A 24,871-nucleotide genomic window follows, 5' to 3' on the forward strand; every position below is an offset into this window, starting at 1 on the left:
AAATTCTTTTGTTAAAGGTTAAGGGGAAGCCCTCTAACAAAGCTAGGAATAAGGAAGTTGATTTTTATAAGCTAGATCAGATAAAATTTAGGATTTCTACCCAAAATGAACTTTTCTCAAGGAACTGTAAAGGTCATGGTAATTCACAAGCTAAATTAACCATGAAAATGTTTAAATAGACTTGAAACGGAAACTTTTATCTTCAGATATTTTTGAATTGGGGCAATTACCACAACATAATCAAAAGTGATTCATGTTTATGGCTTTTAGGTTCAAATGAATTCATACTTGAATTAATATGAAAGATGGAAAACGACAGGTGGAGTGTCCTGGATCAGAAACCAGGGACAAGCTTGACAGGGTTGCTTGGCTCTTGTTTCCTCATTCTCACTCTTCCTTCTTTTCTTATTTCTTCCAAATGCCTTTCTTTCTTTCATTTTGCATTTCTGGGCCCTAATCAACACAAGCGCTTTGTGATGCTGACTGTAATTGCACAGACCAGCCTTCTCAGAATGTGGTCTGAAGACCTGCAAAAGGCTCAAGTTGTGATCCCTGAATTCCAGCACGCTGCTGTGGCAGAAATGGAGAAACACAGAGAAAAAAGAACAGTTACTTTCTGACACTGAAGAATATTTTTGTTATAGCCATAGTAATTAGGATTTGTTATTAGCTTCCTTGACTGAATGCCTCTGTGCCAGGCACTGCGCTAGATTGTTTTTAAGTATTGCATCTTTGCTAGTCGCAGCTCTTGAAGTAGGTAAGTGAGGTAACCAAAATTCAGAGAAGTGATTTGCCGGAGTCCCTGGCTGATGCAAACAGTTAATGTGGTCCGCTACTAACCAAGAGTCTGGAAGATCCAGTCCACACAGAGGTGCCTTGGAAGAAACAACTGGAGACCTACTTCTGAAAAATCAGCCATTGAAAACTCTAAGGAGTGCATTTCCACACTGACAGACATTGGGGTCGCCATGAGTCAGAATCTACTTGACCACAATAGGTTAGTTAAGTATTTTGCACAAAATCACAAAACTAAAAGGTAGCAGAGCCGGAATTGTTTGGCTCCAAAGCCCAACTCTTTCTACTCCAACATCATTTAAATTTCCCATTTCAGGTAAGGGAGAGACATAAGAAAGGCCTGAAATCAAAATATCATTGAGACTCAAGTTCTCTAATGCTTCCCAGGAATACATAATATTATATACTTTCTCTTTACACACACACACACACACACACACAAAGATCATTAAACTTTTCATGATTATTATTTTACAGTATTTCCAAATGGTTATTTTAATATCAGACTTTTATACTGCACATCTCAAAACAAACCTAAGCACCATTACAAATATTGTAGCAGATGTATGCAAAATTATCTGGAACATTTAAATTTCTTCTTGTAGCTTAAAGTTGAAAGATAAGTCATATATTAAGATGTTTTACATTTAAGTTAAATATCTTAGGTTGTTCAATACTAGTAAGAGTAGGTAAAACAGTCACATGCCCTCATTCCTAACTCCACTTGAGAAAGTTTCCAGAGCATTCAAGATCCTTCAAGTTAACCCCCCTTCTCTTTGACACTCTTGCTCAAATTACCTCCTGCTCTTTCTCTGTGTCTTCAAAGTCAATTAGGGCCTTAGCAACCACAAGTATAGTTTAGTGTTGAAAGAATCAGAGCAGGAAATTTACGTGTCATCTAGTTCATTTAGGGATTATATAGAGAATTAAGAGGTGGCTGACCACTGTTTTTATTTAATCTCACCTGGGAAGAGAATCCTGACCAATTAATAGCCTACTAGGGAGGGAAAACGCAGTAGATGGCTCAATAAGTACTTGTTTAGGGGGTATCACCACCAATGAAATGTTGGTTAAGCAAGTAATTTTGAGTCAGACTTTTAACCTACAGAAAGCAAACTATAATATGCAAATGGTTTTGCTAGTCTGCACTTTCTCTGTGATTCTTAAAGCAGTAGACCTCCTACTGGAAAATATCCATTAGTTGGAGCAATTACTATGTGAGTCTGAAAAATTGTTTTCTTTTAGTTCTAAATTCTGTACTTCTCAGAATTTCTGACCTGTCACAAACTATCAAGGTTTTACTAAAAGCACCTCGCCTGGCCTATGCACCAGCTTCCCACGTATTCTGAGAGGGTGTTTCTCTTACCGAAAACGGTACTCATCGGACCGTTCATAGCTGATGTTCCTGCACTGTGACCCAGTGTTGCAAAGAAGGCCTTGGACAAAAGGGAAAACACCCCTGCTTGGCAGGTCCCGGGCTTGCAAGAAACCTGGAAGAAGAAATGAGTTCATGAAACTTGTACCAAAACGTATACAGGTGGTCCCCTACGTATTCGAGTTACGGCCAGCTGCACTTACAACCATTGGTTTTGTTTTGTTCTGTTTTGTACATCCTATGGTAAAAAAAAACAAATTTTTTTTTTTTATGGTTAGTAATATGCACTACATACAATGTTGCAGCGCATAATTTGCTGATGTTATAATTCTCAGATTTTCACTGGTAGATGTTCAATGTTATGATTTACTGTTCAAAACACTGCCATATAACAGGCTATGAAAACTAAAAAAAAAAAAAGGTATCTGACTTATGTCAGAACCGACTTATGATGACATAATGGGAATGGAACCCCATCCTAAGTAAGGGACTACTTGTGTTTATGATGGCCTATATTCTTATGCCTCAAATCAAGTCCCTTTAGTTGGAAAATTTTATCTATTTGCTAGGTCTGGCATATATATGTGAATACCATTCTTAAAAGAAAAACTCTAAAATGACGCTTGTGGGCACATACCCCAAAAATATTACTATTGTGTTTAAAAAAAAAAAAAAACTGTTATCGTGAAGTTGATTGCAACTCATAGTGACCATATAGGACAGGGTGGAACTGCGCCCAAGGGTTTCTAAGGAGCAGCCAGTGGATTCAAACTGCCGGCCTTTTGGTTAGCAGCCAAGCTCTTAATCACTGTGCCACAAGGTCTCCGTGATAATACAAGGAACTCAGAGTTCACAGTTTATAAAGAGCAAATGAGAAAAAAACTGCATTTTTTATTCTGAGGTTTGTAATTTGAAAAGTATAATTAAAAGTGAAACTTACAACTCTCTCTGTGTCTAGGAGGTTCTTGAAAACGAAGTACTGTCAGAATCGTGAACAGGATACACGGCCAGAGAAATTCAGCCAGGAAAAGGACCTGGGGAATTTTACAAAGAAGGCAGCGCTTTAATAAATTGCAAAGCATTACGGTATCTCGTCTCTTGAAGGCAAACATTCCCTTGTAAAGAAGGACATTGTCATCCCTACTGTGTACTAGGTAAGGATGAGAGGGTCCCTACTTAAGATAAATCATTCATAACAAGAGCTCACAGAGAAGGCCCCAGTTCATTTGTACAGTGTCCACATCTGTGACTCTGTCAGCTCTTTCTCCTTCTCCCACCAGACCCAGCATCTATTCCTTTCCCCTTTCCTCCACATTTTTGTTTATTGCCCTCATAATTGTAAAGAAATTAAATAACTTTCCCACTGCAATAAATCAACTTGTCTTCTCTTTTTAATTTATTTCACATTCCTCACCCTTCCATCCAAATAAACATTTTGCCAGAGTTGGTGGTGGCATACGCTTCTTCTCACTTCCATACCTTCATCTTAAGGATGTTTCCCAGTGCTGCCACATGAGGTTGCTAACTATTATTTCACTAGTTGTATAACATTCTTACCAAATGGATGTACCATAATTCATATACCCATTCTGTCAATGAATATTTTTATATATAAGTAGTTTTTCTCTTGAACTACTTCCTTGAGATTGAAATAAACTCCCAACACTAAGAAAATTGGCATAAAATCTCTTGATACACACTATGAAATAGCTACCTAAAAGGACTGCAGTAATTTACACAACCCGGAATGTTCAAAGTCAAAAGAGAAAAAAAAAAAACCATTAGTACATGAAATTTATTTATCTGGGAAACAAATACCATCTGCGAGGTATAGCCAAATTAAAAATTAGTTTATCAAAAATTCTCAATTATCCTAAGGTTATTTTTACTGTCATCATTCTGCCCTTGTTTTTATGCTTGATAATCTTCAAATGATCTCGGCTCATATACAAATACAATTCTTTTATAGCAAGACACAAATGCACAAACTCCTAAAACCCTGTAAGTTAAGAATTCAAGAGTCTTCAAACACCAGTGAGGATGCCGCACTGTTTCAGATTTCAAGTTATAATGCTTTGAAGGAAAGTAAACTTCCACTTGCTTTAGTCCCTTTGGTCTTTAAATTAGCATGAGCCTCTGTCACCTGTCCCAGCCCTTCCCTCTAAAGTCCAGCAAACAGATTTAAATGTGATCTGATGAGTCATGTGGCCTGAACTCAAGAAGACAAAACAGGCAGAATAGGATATTTGAACCCCTGGTGTAATTAAAGAAGAAAAAAAAATTACCCACTTTGAAATCTTTCATGAGGAAGTATTCCTTGTTCCGAAAGTGCATCGTTATGAAAAGTCCTCTGACAAAGTGCTGAAACCCAATATCACACATTCTGATAGCAGAGAAAAAGTCTGCAGGAGATTACCTTCTGGTTCAATGAATCATAAATAAAACCAGAAAGAAAGGTCAAAAACACTCAGGAGACCAAAATTCGTTTAAGTCATTTTGTTCATTCTCTGAAACAAATTAATTCATTAGCATATGAAAGTAGGGGCTGAAAGGAGGGATTCCAGAATTAATTCTGGCTGAATACAAATGTACAAATTAGGAAACGTATCTCATATTAACCATAACTTGACATCACTAAGAAGGATGAACACACAATTCATCTGCGGTAACAAATGAATGACAGGTTTTGTTTTTCTTTTTTTCAAAATAGAGAGGTTTAAAATAAATAGAAAATGATGTATAGGCCCAAAACCAGGTAATGATTTCTGGTATCAAAAACAAACAAACAAATAAATACGTGTATAGTTAGGAAAAAGGTCTCTGGGAGGCACAAATGGTTTGCACTTGGCTATTAACCTGAAGGAAATCCTGGTGGCTTAGTGGTGAAGAAATACGGCTGTGAGACAGATAGGGTTAACTGTGCTGGCGCAACAAAAGAGCTGTTAAAAGGTTACCATCTAGAAGTTGGGAAAAAAGGAATCATACCCTGTCAACATGAGATAAGGTTAAAACAACCCATGAATTACCACCTCCTTCTTAGTGTTTTTATAGTCTCTTCCCCCTTTAAAGGCTCCACATTCTCAGAAGAACAAAGTGTGACCACTGTTTAACCTTCTTTACCTGCTGAAAATGGAGATATAGTGCCGAAGATCAGTGCACCTGTGATATATCCCAAATTAGTGATGCCAAGTGCTGCCGAGAGAACGCCATCTTGAATATCAGCAGGGTCTGTCTTGGATTCCGGGCGCTTGTGCAACCTAATTAGTACGCACCGCCATTCTGAGAAGCACCCACCCCTTGAAAGAAACCCACTAAAGATTCATTACTCTATTGTCTCCACCAAACTCATATAAGCCCTAACCTTGCTTCCCTTTTTGAGTCGGTCTTTTGGAGCAGCATAAACCCTCACTGGCTCCTTTTACTTGTCACAAGTAAAACAAATCTGTTAGAGTTGAATCCAAAATTGTCTCCTCTATGTATTCTTACAAGAGAAAGACAAGGACCCATTGAGTCTGGAGGGCCTCCATGCCCTCGCTGGTAACAGCTGCTAACCAAAATGTTGGCAGTTTGAGTCCACCAGGCACTCCTTGGAAACCATATGGGGCAGTTCTACTCTGTCCTATAGAGTCACTATGAGTTGGAATCAACTTGAAGGCAACGGGTTTGGTTTTTTGGTTTTTATTAACCTGAAGGTTGGCTGTTCGAACTCACCCAGAGATCCACAGCATAAGATCCTGGGATCTGACTCTGTGAAGACTACAGCCAAGAAAATCCTATGGACCAGTTCTACTCTGTAACACATGGGGTGGCCAAGAGTCAGAATAGACTCAAGTCCAATGGGTTTTCTTTCTTTTTTTATTTTTTTTCTTTTATAGTTAGGAAATTTTAAAGGTATAGAAAGAATATAACCTCCTTCCAAAAGGATAAATTATCTTAACAATCATCTTAATTCATTAAAAAAAAAATTAAACATATATAAGCATAACTAGTGCTTTTAGAAATCAGCACTTATAAATCTACCTTATTCTTTTTAAAGACATTCCACTGTAAAATTTAATTTATTTAAACAATCCCCTAACAATGAAAATTTCTGTGATTTTCTGTTTGAGGCCAGTGGTATCCAAACTTTACTTACACACTTGGCTGATTTTTGTAAGTATATCTATGAGATAAAATTGCTAAACAAGATTACTGAGTCAAAGTGCATATCATTTTTAATTTGGATAGATGCAAACAAAATGTGCTCAGTAAAAGCAGAACCAATCTTTATTCACTTTAAGTATATTTTCCATTGCTGTTGTTGTGTGCCTTCTAGTGAATTCCGACTCGTAGCAAACTTATATGACAGAGTAGAGCTGCCCCACAGGGTTTCCTAGGCTGTAAACTTTATGGGAACAGATTGTCAGGTTTTTTTCTGCTGAGGAGTGGCTGGTGGGTTCGAACCTCCAACCTTTCAGTTTGCAACCCAGCATTTTAAATGTTGCTCAGCCAGGGTTCCTTTACATTCTCCATAGCACTTGGGATTAAACTTTCAAATTTTTTTCAAAATTTTGTCAAGTTTATGTGCAAAATGCTAACATTTCTTTAATTTTTTAAGGTCAAGTATTTTATGTAAGTTAAATACATAATAATTCTTGGTCAATTAACTGCCTGTTCTTCCCTGTACCCATTTTTCTATTAAACTGTTGTGTGTGTGTGTGTGTGTGTGTGTGTGTGTGTGTTTAAACTGGCTTGTAAATAATTGTTTCCTGTTCTTTTAATTAAAGAATTCAGCCCTTTGTTGGCTTTACGTATTGCAAATATTTTCTCCAATATTTTGTCTTTTTATTTTCTAAATAACTTAGGCAATCAATTTATCAAACTTTTTCATTTATAGCATTTGATTTTTTTCCCCTATATATAAAGATCTCATAATTTTCAAAGGAACCTGTCAAGGCCAAATGAAAATAATCAGTGGCATCTCTGAAATTACAAGTGTTTTTATTTAATAGTCCAGTCAAAATCTCTAGATCAATGGCAAATCTCTAGAGCAAAGAGAAATAACATTGTTAAAAAATAATAAAATGATATATCTTATATTGAGAAGTTACTCTGAGAATCTTAAAATAAAAACAGATGTTCAATTAAACCTAAAAATCAAAAACATGAAACAAATCTGATGTTTACAACCCATTCAGTCATTGCCCCTTTTGGAAAGCACAAGTAGGTTAAAACTTCCACTGTTTTGAATTTGAGACTATTCTATTCAAGAGAAAAGTATGGAAACCGAAGTTCTGCTCTGTCATTGCCCATTGTGAGTGAGTGAATCAACTCCTTTCATGAGAGGACGTCTCAGCAGGGGTGCAAAAGCTGCCCTTTCTGGTCACATTTTTGTATCATGTTTTTCTTCTCATATGTCATTGAATCTTGCTTAACATTATTAATCTTATCCCTGTTCAATGGGGATGTCTTCTGGTTAATTTCAGCAGTTGGCTTTGTCTGCCACACTCCAGGCACTTTGGTGCCCAAGGCAAGCCCACTGCCATCAAGTTGATTCCGACTCATAGCGACCCTATAGGACAGAGTAGACCTGCCGCATATGGTTTCCAAGAAGCTGCTGGTAGATTTGAACTGCTGACCTTTTGGTTAGCAGCTGTAGCTCTTAACCACTTCACCACCAGGGCTTTGGTAGTGGTTTCTTAACACTAGGAATCGGCCAGAACAAATATGGCATCAGTTCCACCCTAAAGCAGTTGGGAAGAGATACTGCTGGAGGCCCTGCTCTTAAAAAACTAATCACCTGGTAAACTGATTTCTGCTTACAAAACAGCAGCCATCCTCCCAACAACCACAAAGCCACCCATTCTTCCAGCAGAGTCCCTGGAGGATGCTAGTACAGGAGAGGGTGAGAGTGCCCAGCTTAACAGCCTGAGTTTCACATCCCCAGGAGGCCTCTCATCATGGTTCCCACAGATGTCCAGATCCCTGCCCCACTCCCCACCCCCTTACTCTCTAGCCGAAGCAGAAATTAAAACTTCTCCTGAGTTTCTTCAGCACAGCTGAAATAAGTTGGCAGTTTTTGAGATTTTAGTAATATGTACATATAAACATATAGACATAAGGGGCTCCTGGATAAAAATGGCATACTGACACTTCCACACAGACTTTTTCTTCTCCCAGATAAAATGCAGGGTAAAAAAAAAAAAGAAGTTAAAGGAGAAATGGAGAGAGAAAAAAGAAAAGGATGGAGAGAGAACTATCAAATAACTTGTCTTTATCTAACCATTAGCTAACAAGTCAACTAAATTAGTTAACAATTAACTTCAAAAATGTCAAGAAACAAGTTTATAGAGTTCAGCCCAATAGACAAGCTCAGAATTTCCAAAGTACCTGCATATTCCTGGTGATTCTCCCCAACACCCTCATCTATAGAGACAAGCACCCTCAGTGTATCTCCTCATCTCCTTCCCCTGCTGGGAACAATCAGATAAAACAAGGAAAATGAACAATGAGGCTAAATCTGGTGGAGAAGCCTCCAGGGCTACACAGAAATGTGAAAAGAATCCAAAGTTTCGGAGTAATTTCCCCAACTAGATGGAATGAATACGATATAAAACATTTAACTGCACTTCAAAGGGAGCACAGAGCCCAACTAGTCTAATAAAGATTCCACTCCATCTCAGGTGCATACCCCTACTCATCTCCGCTACCACCCATTGCCTATGCCTATAGAAAACTGAAGTACACAGGATATACTCAGAGATCATACAAGAGTTAGAAGGAAAAATCGAATTGGTCTCAGATTACGTATGGGTCAAATTAAAAGACAGAGCATGACAGCCATCTAAACATACTGAGGAAATTCTCAAAGAATCTGCAAGAAAACTACTACAGCTAATAGGGGAATTCAGCAAAGTTGTAGGGTACAATGTTAAACAAATCGGTTGAGTTTCTATACACCAGCACTGAGAATCTGAAAGAGAAATTAAGAAAGCAATTCCATTTATAATAGTGTCAAAGAGACTAAAATATCAAGCATTAAGTATAAATTCATTCCTTCTTTCATTATGAAATGTATTCCATGCGTCAGGCCCTGTTACAGGAACTGGGGAAACAGAGGTGAACAAAAGGGCAAAGTTCCTGCCTGTAAGGAGGGAATGAATGTACTTGTGAAAACAAATGATCCAGTACACCTGTACCCCTCACATGAATGTGGTCCTTCTGGGGGTGCAAATGTGAATAAGACGCAAGCTTTGTGCTCAAGTAGCTCATATGTATGTTGTTGTTGTTACTGCTAGGTGCCTTCAAGTCTGTTCCAACTCATAGCAACTTTGTGTACAACAGAATGAAACACTGCTCGGTCCTGCATCATCCTCACAATCATTGTTATGCTTGAGCCCATTGTTTTGGCCACTGTGTCAGTCTGTCTTATTGAGGGCCTTCCTCTTTTTCTCTGGCCCTCTACTTTACCAAGCATGATGTCCTTCTTCAGGGACTGATCCCTCCTGATAACATGTCCAAAATACGTGAGACATCATCTTGCCATCCTTGCTTCTAAGGAGCTTTCTGGTTACACTTCTTACGAGACAGATTTGTTCATTCTTTTGGCAGTCCATGGTCTATTCAACATTCTTCGTCAACATCACAATTCAATGGTTTCAATTCTTCAGTCTTCCTTATTCAATGTCCAGTTTTTGCACGCATATGAGCCAAGGGAAAACACCATGTCTTGGGCAAGGCACACCTTAGTTTTCAAGGTGATATCTTTGTTTTTCAACATTTTAAAGAGGTCTTTTGTAGCAGATTTGCCCAATACGATGGGCCTTTTGATTTCTTGGCTGCTGTTTCCATGAGTGTTGATTGCGAATTCAAGTAAAATGAAATCCTTGACAATTTCAGTCTTTTCTCCATTTATCATTACATGGCTTATTGGTCCAGTTATAAGGATTTTTATTTTCTTTATTTTGAGGTATAATCCATACTGAAGGCTGTGATCTTTGATCTTCATCAGTACATGCTTCAAGTCATCTTCACTTTCAGCAAGCAAGGTTGTGTCATCCGCATATTGAAAGTTGTTAATGAGTCTTCCTCCAATCCTGATCCCCTGTTCTTCTTCATATAGCCCAGCTTCTCAGATGATTTGCTCAGCACACAGATTGAGTTGGTATGGTGAAAGGATACAACCCTGACACACACCTTTCCTGACTTGAAATCATGCAGCATCCCCTTGTTCTATTCAAATGACTGCCTCTTGATCTAAGTACAGGTTTCTCATTAGCACAATTAAGTGTTCTGGAATTCACATTCTCCAGAATGTCATCCATAACTTTTTAGGATCCACACAATGGAATGCCTTTGCATAGTCAATAAAACACAGCTAAACATCTTTCTGGTATTCTCTGCTTTAGCCAAGATCCATCTGACATTAGTTATGATAACCTTCGTTCCACATCCTCTTCTGAATCTGGCTTCAATTTCTAGCAGTTCCCTGTTGATATACTACTACAGCCGCTTTTGAATAATTTTCAGCAACATTTTATTTGAGTGTGATATTAACAATATTATTCTATAATTTCTGCATTTGGTTGGATCACCTTTCCTGGAAATAGGCATAAATATGGATCTCTTCCAGCTGGTTGGTCTTCCAAATTTCTTGACATAGACGAGTGAGCACTTCCAGTGGTGAATCTGTTTATTGAAACATCTCCATTGGTATTCCGTCAATTCCTGGAGCCTTGTTTTTTGCCAATGCCTTCAGTGCAGCTTGGACTTTTTCCTTCTTTACCATAGGTTCCTAATTCTATTCTACCTCCTGAAATGGTTGAATGTCAAACAATTATTTTCCGTATAGTGACTCTGTGTATTCTTTCCATCTTCTTTTGATGCTTCCTGCACCATTCAATATTTTACCCATAGAATCCTTTAATATTGCAACTCAAGGCTTGAATTTTTTCTTCAGTTCTTTCAACTTGAGAAATGCTAAGCGTGTTCTTCCCTTTTGGTTTTCTACCTCCAGGTCTTTGCACATGTCATATTCTTCATTTTATCTTCTCAAGCCTCCCTTCGAAATCCTCTTTTCAGCTATTTTACTTCATTATTTCTTCCTTTGCTTTAGCTGCTCGACGTTCAAGAGCAAGTTTCAGAGTCTCTTCTGACATCCATTTTGGCCTTTTCTTTGTTTTCTGTCTTTTTAATGACCTCTTACTTTCTTCATGTATGATGTCCTTGACATCATTCCACAACTCCTCTGGTCTTCAGTCATTAGTGTTCAATGCATCAAATCTGTTCTTGGGCTGGTCTCTAAATTCAGGGGGGATATGCACAAGGTTGTACTCTGGTGGACTTGTTCTAATTTTCTTCAGTTTCAACTTGAACTTGCATATGAGTGTCTGTTCCACAGTCGGCCCCTGGCTTTGTTCTGACTGATGATATTGAGTTTTTCCGTCATCTCTTTCCACAAATGTAGTCGATTTGATTCCTGTGTATTTCATCCAGCAAGGACCACATGTACAGTCTCTGTTTATATTGGTGAAAAAAGGTATTTGCAATGAGGAAGTCATTGATCTTGCAACATTCTATCTTGCAATCTCTGGCATCATTTTTATCAGCAACTACAAATCCTTCTTCGTCTCCAACTTTTACACCCCAATCATGAGTAAATATCAATGCATCCTGATTGCATGTTTGATCAATTTCAGACTGCAAAAGTTGAAAAAACTTTAATTTCTTCATCTTTGGCCTTAGTAGTTGGTGCATGAATTTGAATAATAGTCACATTAACTCGTCTTCGTTGTAGGCCTATGGATATTATCCTACCACTGACAGCGTCGTACTTCAGGATAGATCTTGAAATGGTTTTTTTTGACAATGAATGCAACACCATTCCTTTTCAAGTTGTTATTCCCGGCCTAGTAGACCATATGATTGTCTGATTCGAAACAGCCAATACCAGTCCATTTCAGCTCACTGATGCCTAGGATATCAATGTTTATGAGTTCCATTTCATTTTTGATGATTTCCAATTTTCCTAGATTCATACTTTTTGCTCTTCATTTTCCAATTATTTATAGATGTTTGCAGCTGTTTCTTCTCATTTTCAGTCATGCCACGTCAACAAATGAAGGTCCCAAAAGCTTGACTATAAGGTCGCTATGAGTTGGAATGAAATCGATGGCACTGAGTTTGGTTTTTTTTTTTTTTTTGGCTACTTTGAGGAGGCAGGCTCTTCCCCAGTCATATTTTGAGTGCCTTCCAACCTAAGGGGCTAATCTTCCAGTGCTATATCAGACAATGTTTCACTGCTATTCATAATGTTTTCACTGGCTAATTCTTTTCAGAAGTAGACCACTGGGTCTTTCTTCCTAGTCTGTCAGTTTGTCTTACTGTGGATCCTTGGGTGTTTCCATGATGCTGGAAGCTATGCCAGTATTCAAATACCAGCAGGATCACCCATGGTGGACAGGTTTCAGCTGAGCTTTCACACTAAGATTAAGACTAGCTCATTTGTATAGCTGTTACATAAATGAATCAAAGATGGCCTCTGTGCATTGGCCCTTTGTTGTTTATTCTTCATAGCAAGCTGAGGCCCTTAGCCCAAAGAAGCCCACTGGCACCAATCTCTAATTTGTACACATCCAATTGTTTTAAAAACACCCCAAATAAGCAGATTTTTAGACACTTAGAACCTGCCTGTCTTACATACCCTGTGAAACTGGGCCCATCATTTGGTAGCCCTATATAAGATAAAACCCTGTATGTATAAGGACTCTACCTTGCTGCTGTCTTTCAGAGCTCTCTGACCCAGAAACTCCCCACCTTGGTGCAAGAGAACATAAACTAGGAACACATAAGCTTTTCCCTGTTCTTTTCTTCCCTTCACTAGAGTTTTTCATGCCATTGTCTTCTTGTGACTCCCTGTTCCTCTTGCCTCTGGGAGACCTCCTGATGTGAGGGACTACCCCCTTGCATGTAGCTGTTGATTCCCCAATGAATAGCTTGTTGTGAAATGCTACCTTGTGGTCAAATCTTTTCTTGATCATTCCTGAATTCCCTAGAACTCACTACCAATAAGGTAGGTATTATTGTGCCACTTTTACACACACATAAGGTAATTATTTTGTCCAGTATCATTGAACTACTTTGTAACAGAAACTGGACTGAGTCTAAAGCTTGTAGACTCCAAATCTAGAGACCTCTCTTCTAAACTGTCTTAAATAAGTAATATTTAACCTCAATTAATGGACAAACCATCTTCCAGATTTGAGTTTAAAACCATTTTTAAATCCTTTAAATTATTTGTAAGGAGCCCTGGTGGTGCAGTGGTTAAACACTCAGGTGCTAACCAAAGGGTTGTTGGTTCAAACCCTCAGCCACTCCATAGAGGAAGATGTGGCAGTCTGCTTCCATTAGGATGTACAGCCTTGGAAGCCCTGTGAGGCAGTTCTACTCTGTCCTATCGGGTCCCTATGAGTCAGAATCAACTTGATGGCAACAAGTTTGCTTTCAGTTTTTTGGTTTGGTTTGGTTTTGAAGTTGTTTATGCATCATATGGTTTTAGTTGCAACTGAAAACCGCAAAGAATAAAATACTTTGGTACAAAAAAATGCAAATGCATTAAAAAGAAAGAGAGGAGGAGCTAGTCACAGGATCTTATTGACTCAGAGAGAAGGAAAACACAATAATAGGTTTAGAATATCAAGGAAGATAAAGGAAAACATATAATTAGTCACTTTGCCCTTTTCCTTGGAAACAAAGAGCTTGAAATTCTATTGTGTTTCCTTGGGGCACTCAGGACCTCTAGGTACCAACATCTCAAATGAGGGGACTTTCCCAGAGGTATTATAAGGTCCTTGTTGTTAAATTCTTCAAGAAGAGACAGTAGCTCATACAATGGGTTCAAAGCATGAATGAAAGCTGGCAGAGTCAAATACCAAATAGCAACTCCAATCAAAATTAGAGCTGAGGCTTCCAAAGACCTCTCCCTCAGGTAATCTTTTGTTATGTTCACTGAGAAAAATAAATAGACAAAACTCTTTTTCTCCTTTCCTTTATTTTTGTTTTGTTTTTTAGCTTTGTATTGGAAAACAATTGCTTTTCTTTCAACATTCATTCATTTAAACTGTATTTAATACTTACTCCGTTGAGCATTGTACTAGAGACTTTAGAGTTATAAAGATGAATGAGGCATAACTTCATCCCTTGAGGACTGAAGGGGGACAAGCAAACAAATAATCAAAGTTGAGTATGAACACTGTAAGGTGATGCATATTGATACAACCTTGTTGGAAGGCTTGTTGTTGTTGGGTGCTGTTGAGTTAATTCTGACTCATAGCAACCCCATGTGACAGAGTAGAACTGTCCCTTACGGTTTTCTTCCTGTAATCTTTACGGAAGCAAATTGCCAGGTTTTTTTCCCACAGAGCCTCTGGGTGCATTCAAACTGCCAAATCTTTTGGTTAGTAGCCAAGGGCTTAACTATTGTACAACCAGAGCTCCTTTCCTGGAAGGCAATTGAGCAAAATGGTTTCAAATTGTAAATGCACCAGTTCTCCACCCCAAAGATTCCAATTCAGTGAATTTTTCATAAGCAAACAATTGGGAAAGTGTCTAAAATATATACATTAAAAAGTTTTTTATTTTAACGTTGTTTTAATTCCAAAAAAAAAAAAAGGAACTAAACAGGAATCAATAAGGTATTGGGATATCATATTTGGAGCCCTAGTGGCACAGTATTCAGTGAAAGACTTCACAGTTGTTAAAGAAAAAAGGAGATAAATATACATTTATTGACATTAAAAAAAAACTCAAAATATTGTGGTCAGAGTAGAAAGTTGAATTAGAAGGATAACTAAGTCCAATGAGTATATATGGAAGTCCACAGCTGAAAGGAGGATAAGGTCACAGGACATAAGAAGGGTAGGAATGTGAGAATTCCAGGTGTTGAGTGCCCAGTCCACAAAGACACTGAAGTCATTCAAGCGTAATGCAGGGAGTGAGTCAGATATGGTGAGAGAGAACACTCTTTTCACAAGTTACCTTTACATTGAATGTAGTTCGAATCAAAATACCAAATGGAATAATTCTCTAACTCAAAATGATTCAAAATATAATTGATGAGTACATATATTCCAAAGCCATCTCATCTCTCAGCTGCAAAATAATCACTATGGATTCCTTCCGGCAACAAGACTAACTTTGAGCTTCACATTGTCATGTGTGTTCAGCCTGCTGACTACGTTCTGACATTTACTCCCATAACACAGCTCGGACGTAGGCCAGGAGGATACTGAAGCACCCAACAAAAGAGACAATCTAGGAAGACTAATTTGGCTCTGGTGCACCATGGGGACCAAGAGGAGAGAGGCACAAGCAGTGGAGGAAGTAGTTATTGTGAGCAGAATTTGGTGAAAACTTGGAAGTCACAGACCTAAGGAGAGTCAAAGATAATTTGAAGGAGGACATGCGTAGGATCAGGAAATCAATGGTGCTATGAATGATGAAGGAAATTGGGAAGAATGGAGCAGGAATAACTCTGTAGGCAAAACTAGATACTAAACGTAGAGAGAATAAATTGTAGAAAAGTTATTATATGTATTATATATAAAATATATATACTGAATATATATGCTATATATATTCATCTCAAGAATAGATTTCATGGGATGAAAACTAATGACCGAAGACCAGACGAATTTTGGAATGACATCAAGGGCATCATACGTGAAGAAAGCAAGAGGTCATTAAGAAGCAGGAAAGAAAGAAAACAACAAAATGGATATCAGAAGAGCCTCTGAAATTTGCTCTTGAACATCAAGTAGCTAAAGCAAAAGGAAACAATGATGAACTAAAACAGCTGAATAGAAGATTTTAAAGGGCAGCTAAAGAAGACAAAAAAAAAATTTTTTTTTTTTTAAAGAAGACAAAGTAAAGTATTATAATGACATGTGCAAAGACCTGGAGGTAGAAAACCAAAAGGAAAGAACCCACTCTGCATTTCTCAAGCTAAAAGAACTGAAAAAAATTCAAACCTTGGGTGGCAAAATTGAAAGAGTCTATGGGTAAAATATTAAATGATGCAGGAAGATGGAAGGGTACACGAGTCACTATACCAAAAAGAACTGGCCGATGTTCAACCATTTCAGGAGGTAGCATACGATCAGGAACCTATGGTACTGAGGGAAGAAGTCCAAGCTGCTCTGAAGGCATTGGCAAAAAACAAGGCTCCAGGAATTGACAGAATACCAATCGAGATGTTTCAACAAACAGATTCACCACTGGAAGTGCTCACTTGTCTATGCCAGGAAATTTGGAAGACAGCTACCTGACCAACCAATTGGAAGAGATCTGTATTTATGCCTGTTCCCAAGAAAAGTAATCCAACTGAACGCAGACATTATCAAATAATATCATTAATATCACAAGTAAGTAAAACATCGCGGAAGATCATTCAAAAGTGGCTGCAGCAGTATATCGACAGGAAACTGCCAGAAATTCAAGCCAGATTCAGAAGAGGACTTGAAACCAGGGATATCATTGCTGATGTCAGATGGATCCCGGTTGAAAGCAGAGAATACCAGAAATATGTTTAGCTGAGTTTTTTGACTATGCAAAGACAATCAACTGTGTGGATCATAATAAATTAGGGATAACATTTGAAAAATGGGAATTCCAGAATAATTAATTGTGCTTATGAGGAACCTGTATGTAAATCAAGAGACAATCATTCAAACAGAACAAGGGGATTCTGCATGGCTTAATGTCAAGAAAGGTATGCTTAGGGTTGTATTCTTTCTCCATACCTATTCAGTCTGTATGCAGAGCAATAATCTGAGAAGCTGGACTATATGAGGAAGAACAGAGCATCGGGATTGGAGGAATACTCATTAACAACCTGAGATATTCAGATGACACAACTTTGCTTGCTGAAAATGAAGAGGACTTGAAGCACTTACTGATGAAGATCAATGACCATAGCCTTTAGTATGGATTACACCTCAACATAAAGAAAACAAAAATTCTCACAACTGGACCAAGAAGCAACATCATGATAAATAAAGACTGAAAGTTGTTAAGGATTTCAATTTCCTTGGATCCACAATCAACACCCATGGAAACAGCAGTCAAGAAATCAAAAAACAAATTGTATAGGGCAAATCTGCTACAAAAGACCTCTTTAAAATGTTGAAAAGCAAAGATTTCACCTTGAAGACTAAGGTGCACCTGACCTAAGCCGTGGTGTTTTCAAGCTCCTCATACGCATTGAAAAGCTGGAAGGCTGAAGAAGAATTGACACCTTTGAATTGTGGTGTTGGCAAAGAATATTGAATATACCATGGACTGCCAAAAGAACCAACAAGTCTGTCTTGGAAGAAGTATAACCAGAATGCTCCTTAGAGTCAAGGATGGTGAGACTATGTCTCACATATTCTGAAATATGATCAGGAGAGATCAGTCCCTGGAGAAGGCCATCATCCTTGGTAAAGTAGAGGCCCAGCAAAAAAGAGGAAGACCTTCAACAAGATGTATTGACACAGTGACTGCAACAATGGTCTCAAGCATAACAACGATTGTGAGGATGGTACAGGACCAGGCAGTGTTTCATTCTGTTGTACAAGGGGTCACTATGGGCCGGAACTGACTCGACAGCACCTAACAACAACAAAAACTATATATATATACATATATTTCAAAGCAAAGAAAATTCTGAAGGAAAAAGAAGAGCTATAAGAGACTCTAATCCTAAAAATATTAGAACATATTATAAAGTATAAACTCTTTTTAAGAAGTGAAATTGGTATAAAAACAGAAATGCAGATCAATGAAGTAGTATGTGAAGTCCAAAAACAGATTCTACTCAGTTTCCAAATATATGTTAAAATAACTCTTCAGTACAACAAGGTAAAGAAATGTCATTCAACAATGTGTTAGGCTATCTGAATGATAATTTGGATTTGTGTTTAAAAAGATAAACTATAGCCTTCTACAATACTCAAGAATACCCTGTAAGTAGATTAGAGTCTAAAATAGAGTAAACTCAATTCTAGAAAAACTAAGAGAGTAGAATATTGATCAAATCTATGGATAAATTAATTCTCGCAGTTTTAAAACTACAAAAGAAATCTCAAAGGGAAAGGTGATATTTTAATATGCACAAATTAAATCGGAACAATAAAGTAAACAAACAAACAAAAAGATAGCAACTAACTGGGAAAATACATGTAATACATTTGGTAAAGTTTTAGTAACCAAAATAAAAAGAAAATTACTAGGTCACTAATTATAAAATTGAAAAAGAATTTGATGGATAATTTATATAAGGAAAAATACATATAAAAAAAATGTTCACTCTTACACTAATCCCACAAAATTGAAAAGTAAATAAACTTTAATATGTCATCCTACGCCTACTAATTTGCAAGCACAGACCACTTCCCTACCCACCACCATTAACGCACAAGGTAAGGCAACCACGGGGCCAGTGAGAATATAATAACCTCAAGAACATTGTTGAAGTCACTTTGAATTGTATACCCCTTTGAAAAGAAGCCCACCGTTGGCTCAACCATAGAGATGGAGAACAATTTGCTTACACTTTTGACTCACCCATATTACTATTTAGAATTTATTCTAAGATATTTTTAAATAGGCCAGTATGTCCAGCACTAAGGAAATAGTTTAGTATGGCACAATATATCAAAATACTGGGATGGTAGGATAGTCTGGATGTCACTGGAAATGAGGACGGCTCTTGCAACAGCAGCAGTAAGAGCTGATGTCTTGATCCACCTGGTATTTGGGACATCTAGTCCCCACACTTTGTGTGCTACAGACACACTGTTCACTATCATGCTAGAGGAGGCCTCCGGAATCGTCTGACAATGCTCACAGGGTCCACACTTCCTGACTAGGCAGTAGCATGGGCAAAGTAGAGTTCCCTAATGTTCATTGTCTGGTAGCATTTTGTCTTAATTCACTTACTCTGATCTTCAGCAAATAAGTTCAATGCTCCCTCGAAGGAACTGGAAGAGACAACCAGGAAGTTCTGAAAAGGGTGTGGGTTTAGGAATTCAACACAATTGTTTAAGTGCAGGTGCTGCTACTGTTGCTTTTTGAATGGACTCACTCACCCTCCCTGGTCTCAGTTTCTTTCACTGTGGAATGAGAATAATAAATCCTGTCCAGGGTTGAGGAGACTCAACAAGATTAGGATTCTGGTCTAAAGGTTATGATCTACTTGGAAAGCGAGGACACAATTACATCACATTGCTTGGCTGATGCCACTAAAGAATGAATGGAGACAGGGGTAGAGACTCTGTGCTCCCAAGGTCCATAGAGATCAGAGAAAAACACCTATTTTAACCTCCATCTTTGACTTTTGCAGGAGCACCTCTTCCTGGGATTCCATAAACCTGCAACAGGGCACCAGATGGGTCCCAGGCACCATGCCTCCCACCTCTTCCAGCTCGCTTATCCATAAGGAGCCATTATTTTCCTCATAACAAGTCTTTAAAACCCTGTAGAGGTGAAACGAAGGTGTGGTCCCTAGGACACACAGGTTAGACTCTCTCTAGAGCTCCGGCCTCGTAAATGAAGGATGACAAGAGCTGCTGAGGTTTGTGGGGACCAGCCAGAGCACTAGACACCTGGGTAAGTGCCTGACTGCCTGGCCCTGGGACAGCTTCTGAGGACCAGGGAGAGGAGTGAATGAGTGATATCCCTCAGTGAGCCCTCTGACTTATCTAGTAGCAGGTAACAAGAGGACACGTCCCCCAGAAATTTGAAGCAGGGATACAGGATTGGCATACTAGAGTGAAAAGGGCAGAGCTGACCTCAGAGTCCCAGGGGGACAAAATCAATGGACACTTCCATAAACCTGGTCCCCTAACCAACAGCAGCCACTGCCAACACAATCTCATAAGTCAAGGCCCAAGGTTGTCTTTGTCCCAGTCTCTGAGTTAATGTTGCTACAATTTTTTGTTGTTGTTGTTAAATCTTTCTGGTAATTGAAAAACTCAGGCCTCTCTGGGACAAAGTAAATAACTAGACTGGGAACTCCAGGCAAACCCCAGGCATTTCCAATGAGACCTACATTCACAGGTAAGAAGGAAAGACTCTCATGAAAAAAAAAAGATCATTTTATTATTTATTTGTTTTCTCAGAAGCCACACAAATCCACTATCTTGAATAGAATCTTCCAGATCTAACCTTCTGATGATTTGGCAATTTTTCCTTCAAGTACTGATAACAATTTCAAGAAAAGAGCCATTTAAAGAGATTTTTTTTTTCTTCTCACTCTGTCAAACAATCAATTGGGAAACAAGAAACCGAATGCCTTGCTTTTGAAATGAAGTAAGTTTTCCATACCTGTAAAAGGTTTGATAGTCTTAAGCTCTTAAACCCAGGCAATTATGCAAGACAAAAAGGATGCTTAGAGCTGAACAAAACTGAAGGAGACACTTTGTACACGAGTCCCAACCTCCCTACCGTCGTCCCCCCTCCACCCTCACTGCCCTACAAAGCTGTTTTTGTGTTTGGTTGTTTATTACTCATTAGTCCTTTGAGAGAGAGCCTAGAAGGAAAAATGGATCTAACCTTAAAAGCTTTGAAGCAAATTGAAATCAATCAAAATTAAAGAAAACGCCATGGTAACACCATGATTATGAATGAAAAAAAAGCAAACAAACCAAAAACAACTTGGTGTATGCCACTCCCCTTCTTTAAAGATACAAAAGGGTGCTTTCTTTCCGTAATTAGACTTCAGAGCTGTGCGTGAATGGAGCCACACCTGTGTGGCCTTTCTGGAACTTACCTGCCCAAGCCCATTTCCTCCCAGGGCCCAGGCAGGTCAGCCCAGAGAGCTCGGCAGCCTCCCTCAGGTCTGACCCAAACCCCCAACTCAGCCAACAAGAACCCTACGGACCCAAGATTTAATAACAAGGTGGAAAATTATCAGCTGAATTATCTTACAGTTTTGTTAAAGATCAACCAGGTCAGAGCTTCTGGTTAACAAGAGCCAACCAGCAACAATGCTGAGATGTGATTCCAGCCCAGCGTAGAGAAGACAGTTATTTAGCTCTGCATGACACCTTATCACATGAACTACATCATCTCTACTTACAACTAGAAATACTGAAAACAGTCCCAGGACTCACACATCTTCCCTGAGGCCCCCTCCCACCTCTCACTTTCTGCCTCATTCAACAATATGAGGTTATATGGATTTGAGTGCGGAGGTTTCCAAGGGGCTCAACTCACAGCTCTCAGTTTACTACTACGGATGCCCCACAGCTCCACTTCTGACCCCCTGGTGAGACTGTCCTGACCCCCAGAGCTACTAGTGATCTCTACGTTCCTATACCAGAGGACATTTTCAGCTTCTGTGAAGAACAAGTTCATAGGTGGTAGAAATTATTAACATGCTTAGCCACTAAATGAAAGGCTGGAGGTTTGAGTCCATTCAGGCCCCTCAGAAGAAAGGCCTGGAGATCTGCTTCTGGAAAATAAGCCATTCAGACCCCTATGAAGCACAGTTCTACTCTGATATGCATGAGATCACCATGAGTCAGAATCAACTCAACAGCAACTGGTTTGGTTTGTTTTGGTAGTTGGTAAAGAACAAGCACATCCAAGGGGAGAGGGAGTGATGTCAGCTGCCATGACTGCACCCTGGGACTGAGTAGAGGCCAGTAGGCTCCACCCAAAGTCACAGCCAAATTCTGCAATCTGTGCTGGAAATGTGCCTCAGAGGGGCCTGAGCAGGGCTTGGCTACCAACCATGTACCTGGGTCATGTGGCCTCAAGGCCACAGGCGCTTCCATGAGAGTGCCCCTGAGGCCCTGGAACTCTGTGACATTGACAGGAAGACTTTTCACTTCAATGTGCCAATCCTGTATCCCTGTTCAGAATATGAGGACTCCATCAGCTGCACTGGGCACACTTATTTATGCCCAGAAGATTCAGCACCATTCTGCAGGTCTGTGCACTGAGAAGGACTGCACACATTCTAAAAAACTGCAAGCTTTTGGGGAATGCAAAGTGGTACATCCACTTTGGAAGACAGGGTGGCAGTTTCTTACCATAGAACCCAGCAATCACACTCTTAAGTGTTAGGTGTGTCCACACAAAAACCTGCACATGAATGTTTATAACAGCTTTACTAAAAATTGCCAGAACTTGGAAATAACCAAGATTTCCTTCACTAGGTGAATGGTGTGAAGGAGCTCAAAAATCTAGGTGCTTGGCATAAGGAAAGGCTTCTGACAAAGAGTGGACTGGACTCCATTTTTATTGTTTCCTGTTCATTCTGATCTGACTCTCAAAAGTCAGCTAGCCAGAATAAATACCTCAGGAAGCCTGTGGGCTCCCCTCCCCTTCCTTCCTCTCATAGCATGCTCCCAGGGAGGATACTTACTCAGGCTGGCCACAAAAATATCCATAGAATAACAAGACTATTAACAAAACAATTCTTAAGGAATCTTGTAATTGCCTGGTGTCTTTTAAGTCATGATTTTATAAATGTAAACCAATCAGAATTTTTTCCTTGTAAGATCCTGGATTTTCTGTATTTAAAATCCGTAAAAAATTCCTTTGCCAGAGTACTTCTGTGAACCCTCACAAAGTGCTGCCCAATCCAGATTGTTCTGTTCCTTCAAATCTCTTTGCTTTAATTTTAACGGAAACTCCAGGTTGCTGTTTGACATTTTGTGGTGTCAAAAGTGGAATTTGAAGGTTCATTGCCTCCAGCAACCCCCGAGGACTTGAGGACCAGGCTTCAATACCAAGCAGGGCTGTTTGGGCTCACCACTCCGTGAATTTCTCAGGAGTTGCCACCAGGTAAAGAACCTCTTGAATTTCAAGCTCCACCTTCTTGTGTTGTGCTCTTCAAGACTTACTGAAGAATTCTTGTTTCATTTTGTTCTTGTCTGTCTCATTTTGTCTTGTCTGTTTGATTCTGGCTTTGCAAGCATTTTTGCCAAATTCTGCCTCCAGAGGTGGCAGTAGTGTGAGGTCCAGGCAATTTACTGTCCTAGAAGTTTTTGGAATCTCAGGCTTCATAAACCACAAAGAAAACCAAGGGCACACATGATCTGTAAAAGCTGATAGGTCAGTCACCTGCAGAAGACACAGTTAAAGTCTCCTGTGATAGGATAAGCCACGTTTTGAAACAGACCAGCATTTTTTTGAGTCCGAGAATTCTAAAGTTTGAACAAACTCGAACCTTCTTTAAAAATGGGGAATGCTGTATCCAGGGACAATGTGTAATTTCCTTCTGGGACTCCTGCCCAATATATACACAAGCACTATGGTTCTGTTACCTGCTTGTACCTAGCTGCTTGGCATACTTTCACTAAGGACAGTCTGGAAAATATGTGACCACTTTTTACTTCTTTTGAATTATTTAAATTTCATTTTCTGGGCAGTAAATTAGAAAAGAAAGGCTCCCAAATTAAGCAGAAACAATGGGACACTTATTATAATTGGTATTTTGAAGTCTCAAGAAGACATGATAGAGTAAAATTGTTTCCATCAGGATAATTTTTTAAATTAACTAAACAAAATAAGGAATTGCAATGCCAGATTTCTGCCCCAGCTATCCAAGTTGTCCCAGTACCATCTGCTCCTTTACTGACTGTCTCTCTTTTGTATTTGCCTCTGTCTTCTTACTTCTCTGATATTGCAAAAGGTTCCTCTGATAACACTAACATTTTGCCTGAACTTCCCCCTTTTCCCTAAGGAAACTATTGGGAACATAAAGTCTATTCCAGAAATGCCTTTAAAAAATTTATCCCAGTGTGGATATTGAGGACCCTCCCCAAATTACTTCTACACCTTGAATGTGCTCAGAAGTACATGAAATTGCTAAATGCTTCCCAAAACTGCAGGAGAATTCTGACAAGTTTACTAAGGAATTTATAATCCTTGTTAAGACTTACCAGGCTGAACTCTCAGATTTGTATCAACTAGTACACATGATAACTGGGCCAGGGGAGCCCCAGTTGTGGTTAGAACAATAGTTTAATTCTAGACATAAATAGAACAGTCACTCAACTGATGGAAGACCCTCGGGCTATCAGTAAAAGATTACTAGAGGCCATCCCAAAGGCTTTTCTGCCAATAATAGATCGGACAAAAATTCACTCATGCATACAAAATAAAGATGAGTATGTGTACAATTACCAGACTGGACTATTTCAAAAGTTTGCTGAGAATTCCAGGATTGATTCTTCATCCCCTGGGGCTATAGGATCTTTCAATGCAGTATTCATATCTAGCCTCAAACCTGAACTTTCAGCCTTAGTAAAAAGGACTCAACTAGATTGGAAAGTAGCCCCCATTACTAAGCCAGCAAATTTAGCTAATGAACTTTCTCAGACGTTGAAGACTAAACAAACCTTCAAGGCAAATAATTTAATGGCCTTACTATTATAACAATTGAAATCTTCTAATCAGTAAGATAAGTCCAAGTCCTTTCGAGGCACTAAGCCTGGAACTTACAATTATTTCAAGAAACCTACCCACCTACTTCTCTCAAATTCTCCATGCTGATTTACAGCCCTTACATTCATAAGTGAATCTGAATTACTGCAATATGCTGATGACTTAATAATATGCTCAAACTCCCGCAAGTATATATTGATAACAGCATAATCTTATTAAAACATCTGGCCTCTGGAGGGCATAAAATTTCTAAAGAACTACAATTGGCCCACCCTTCTGTTAAGT

General features: G+C 38.9%; 1 protein-coding gene across 1 annotated transcript in view; it reads right to left on the reverse strand.

The window, feature by feature from the left end:
- Nucleotides 1-24,871, reverse strand: part of ABCA13 (ATP binding cassette subfamily A member 13) — a 570,776-nt gene that overhangs the window by 530,055 nt on the left and 15,850 nt on the right. The window contains 2 exon segments of the mRNA XM_049894281.1: nucleotides 2,162-2,285; nucleotides 3,111-3,204. Coding sequence (XP_049750238.1) covers nucleotides 2,162-2,285; nucleotides 3,111-3,204 — 218 coding nt within the window.

The sequence above is a fragment of the Elephas maximus genome, chromosome 8 (assembly GCF_024166365.1).
Source record: "Elephas maximus indicus isolate mEleMax1 chromosome 8, mEleMax1 primary haplotype, whole genome shotgun sequence".
Lineage (NCBI taxonomy): Eukaryota > Metazoa > Chordata > Mammalia > Proboscidea > Elephantidae > Elephas > Elephas maximus.